This window comes from Prorops nasuta, unplaced genomic scaffold (genome assembly GCF_024137725.1).
Source record: "Prorops nasuta isolate Cenicafe-Biocafe unplaced genomic scaffold, Cenicafe_Pnas_1.2 PNAS00001, whole genome shotgun sequence".
Lineage (NCBI taxonomy): Eukaryota > Metazoa > Arthropoda > Insecta > Hymenoptera > Bethylidae > Prorops > Prorops nasuta.
Window position 1 is genome coordinate 11,162,367 of NW_027116798.1, and position 2,467 is coordinate 11,164,833.

Consider the following 2,467-nt stretch of genomic DNA (forward strand, 5'->3'; position numbering starts at 1 on the left):
CAATTGTTTTATATAAATATTGTAGTATTATAAAATAGAATATTTTATAAACAATGGGGTAATTTTTTAATAAAAACTATTATTTTATAATTAAAAAAACAAATCTTAATTTATTTATTCATTTTTTAATAATATACAAAATATATTCAAAAATTACATTTTTTTACAATTATTTTTTTATAATTTTTATTTAAAATCTCTCAGGTACTAGACAATACACATTCTACGAAGATGTTTTCCTCATCCTTAATCTTATTGTTATTAATTTTTTATTTTTCATTAATTTTATTATGTAAAATTATAATTTATTATGTAATTTTTCTAACAATATTAGTTAGTGGATTGTATTCAACTATACAATCGTTTAAAATTAAACAATAAGCGCTAGTATTCAAAGGTATATCTTTTTTACATTCAAAATCTATTCTAATGTCAACAGTACCATTTTTAATGGATTCAACTTGACGCAAACAATCAATGACAATTAAAGGCGCTATATTCTTAAATTTATTAAGAGTTAATAAATTATCCTTTTGTAATCTGTAATAAACAGATTTAAATTTTGAATACATTAAATATAACAAACTAAAGTTATTTTTATCAAAATCTATGTTTAAGTTGTCGTAAGGATATGATTCAGAGTTAAGATAGAGACGAACGTTTGATATATTACAATGATCAAAAATATGAGATTGATTTGATATTTGATCTTTTCGATGTGTTTGTAATGCTAATATTTTAAAACGTGGTTTTTCCAGTTGAGTAGATACTTTCACAGCCCAAGTATGTTTGGTTGATGATTGTAAAAGAGGATATTCATATAAATCCCAAGTTCGATAGTTCATAGTAACAACATTTCCATTTTCAACAAAACGTAGAATTGCTAATTTATTCATTTCCTCCAATGTAATATGCGGTATTTTCCATTGAATTTTAGTTAATTCAATCGATGCGTTAACTTTGGGTTTATCATACCCAGAAAAGAGAGAATTCAAATCGTTTCGAGATCGAATTAGTATTAATTCGTGTCGAGCATTTATTACAATATGATTGTAATCTTCGCAAAATCCCAATAACATTCGTAATGGTACACAAAAATTAAAAAATAATTTGTTATCACTCGTTGTATATTTTAAAGCATCATGACACCAACCTGCATTTTCTATATAATTTTTATTAATCCTGCCAACTGATAGATAATTTTTAATAGATGTTGTAATCCCAACATTTCTACATTGATCTATTTCAACACCATCCAATTCATATCTAATCTCATCGAATAGAAATGCCATACAATTATTATCAAGAAATACTTCATCTTTACCTTCGTCAGTTCTTGTTACTTTTCCTTCTATGTAGAGAAAACTTTGACTTGGTAATATATATAGATCTTGATGTTGGATTGGAATTCTAATTTCATCATTGTTTCTCAAATTTGTATTGGCATAAGGATTATATCCATGAATTTCAATTTTTGTTATTCGATTGTCCAACACGGGTGATTCTTGAATGTCTAGTATGTCGATCATTTTTCACAATGTAACCTAATGATTGTAGAAATTTAATATTTGATAGATTTAAACCTCTTCTACTAAGTTGTACTTCCGATTCACAAGTTGCTCCAGGAATGAGAATTGAAAGATGATGTTTTTGATTATATATAAGCATTTTACTTATGCTTCTTTTTAATATGTAAACGAACAGTAATTTCTTCACTACGAAAATTAACTAAATTATCATTTTGGTCCAAAATACGTATAATTAAATGATTTATAATTTTTTGAGTTACCGGGAGATATATTACATTTGGTGGTACCTCAACAATTTGTAACGAAGTTCCCCGTTACGTATACGAGATACCGAATAAAGAACATAAAAGCTACCGAACAGTGGATATTATTAATCCCTACGTTACCGACTCGTGAGATAGGCTCACGAGTGGATTATAGCTAACGTCAAGGATAGACCCCGTTGACAGGCAGAGGCCCGGATGAAAAGACCGGCGCTCCAGTAAACGATGTCCAGGTTGTCCTGAGAAGTAAGGCAGGGCCATGCCAAACAACCCAGGCAACCTGAGATAAGGAGAAGCGGCCTCGGGGAGTCCTAAAACAATGACAGTGTCTATAAGTCCCCACGAGGAGGGGAAATAGAACATCGAGTCTGGCTTGAACGCTGGTTACGCGCGTCAAGCAGGCTGCGCGAATGTCGTGCGCAGACTACCATAGCAGGCAGTCGGAACGCGACCATGGGACTGTGCTGATGTGCTCGTGCGTGCTGGTGAGCGCGTGACGCGGCACTCAGACATCCATGGGTCGGTTCGCGTACGTGAGGCGTGTGCTATAGGCCAGCCTGCACGTACGTCACGACTGGATACCGGCCAATGCATAGTGGGTTGTGCAGGGGCGTAGTTAGCCCGTTGGAATTTGTGTCCCGGTGCCCTCCGTAATCCCATAGGCTTGCGCTATGG

General features: G+C 32.8%; 1 protein-coding gene across 1 annotated transcript; it reads right to left on the bottom strand.

Annotated features, from left to right (window-relative positions):
* Positions 1-308: 308 nt before the first annotated feature.
* LOC136772126 (uncharacterized) lies at positions 309-1,529 on the bottom strand. The gene has a single exon (XM_066724862.1). The coding sequence runs from the start codon at positions 1,527-1,529 to the stop codon at positions 309-311; it is 1,221 nt and encodes a 406-aa protein (XP_066580959.1).
* Between the last annotated feature and the right edge of the window lie 938 nt (positions 1,530-2,467).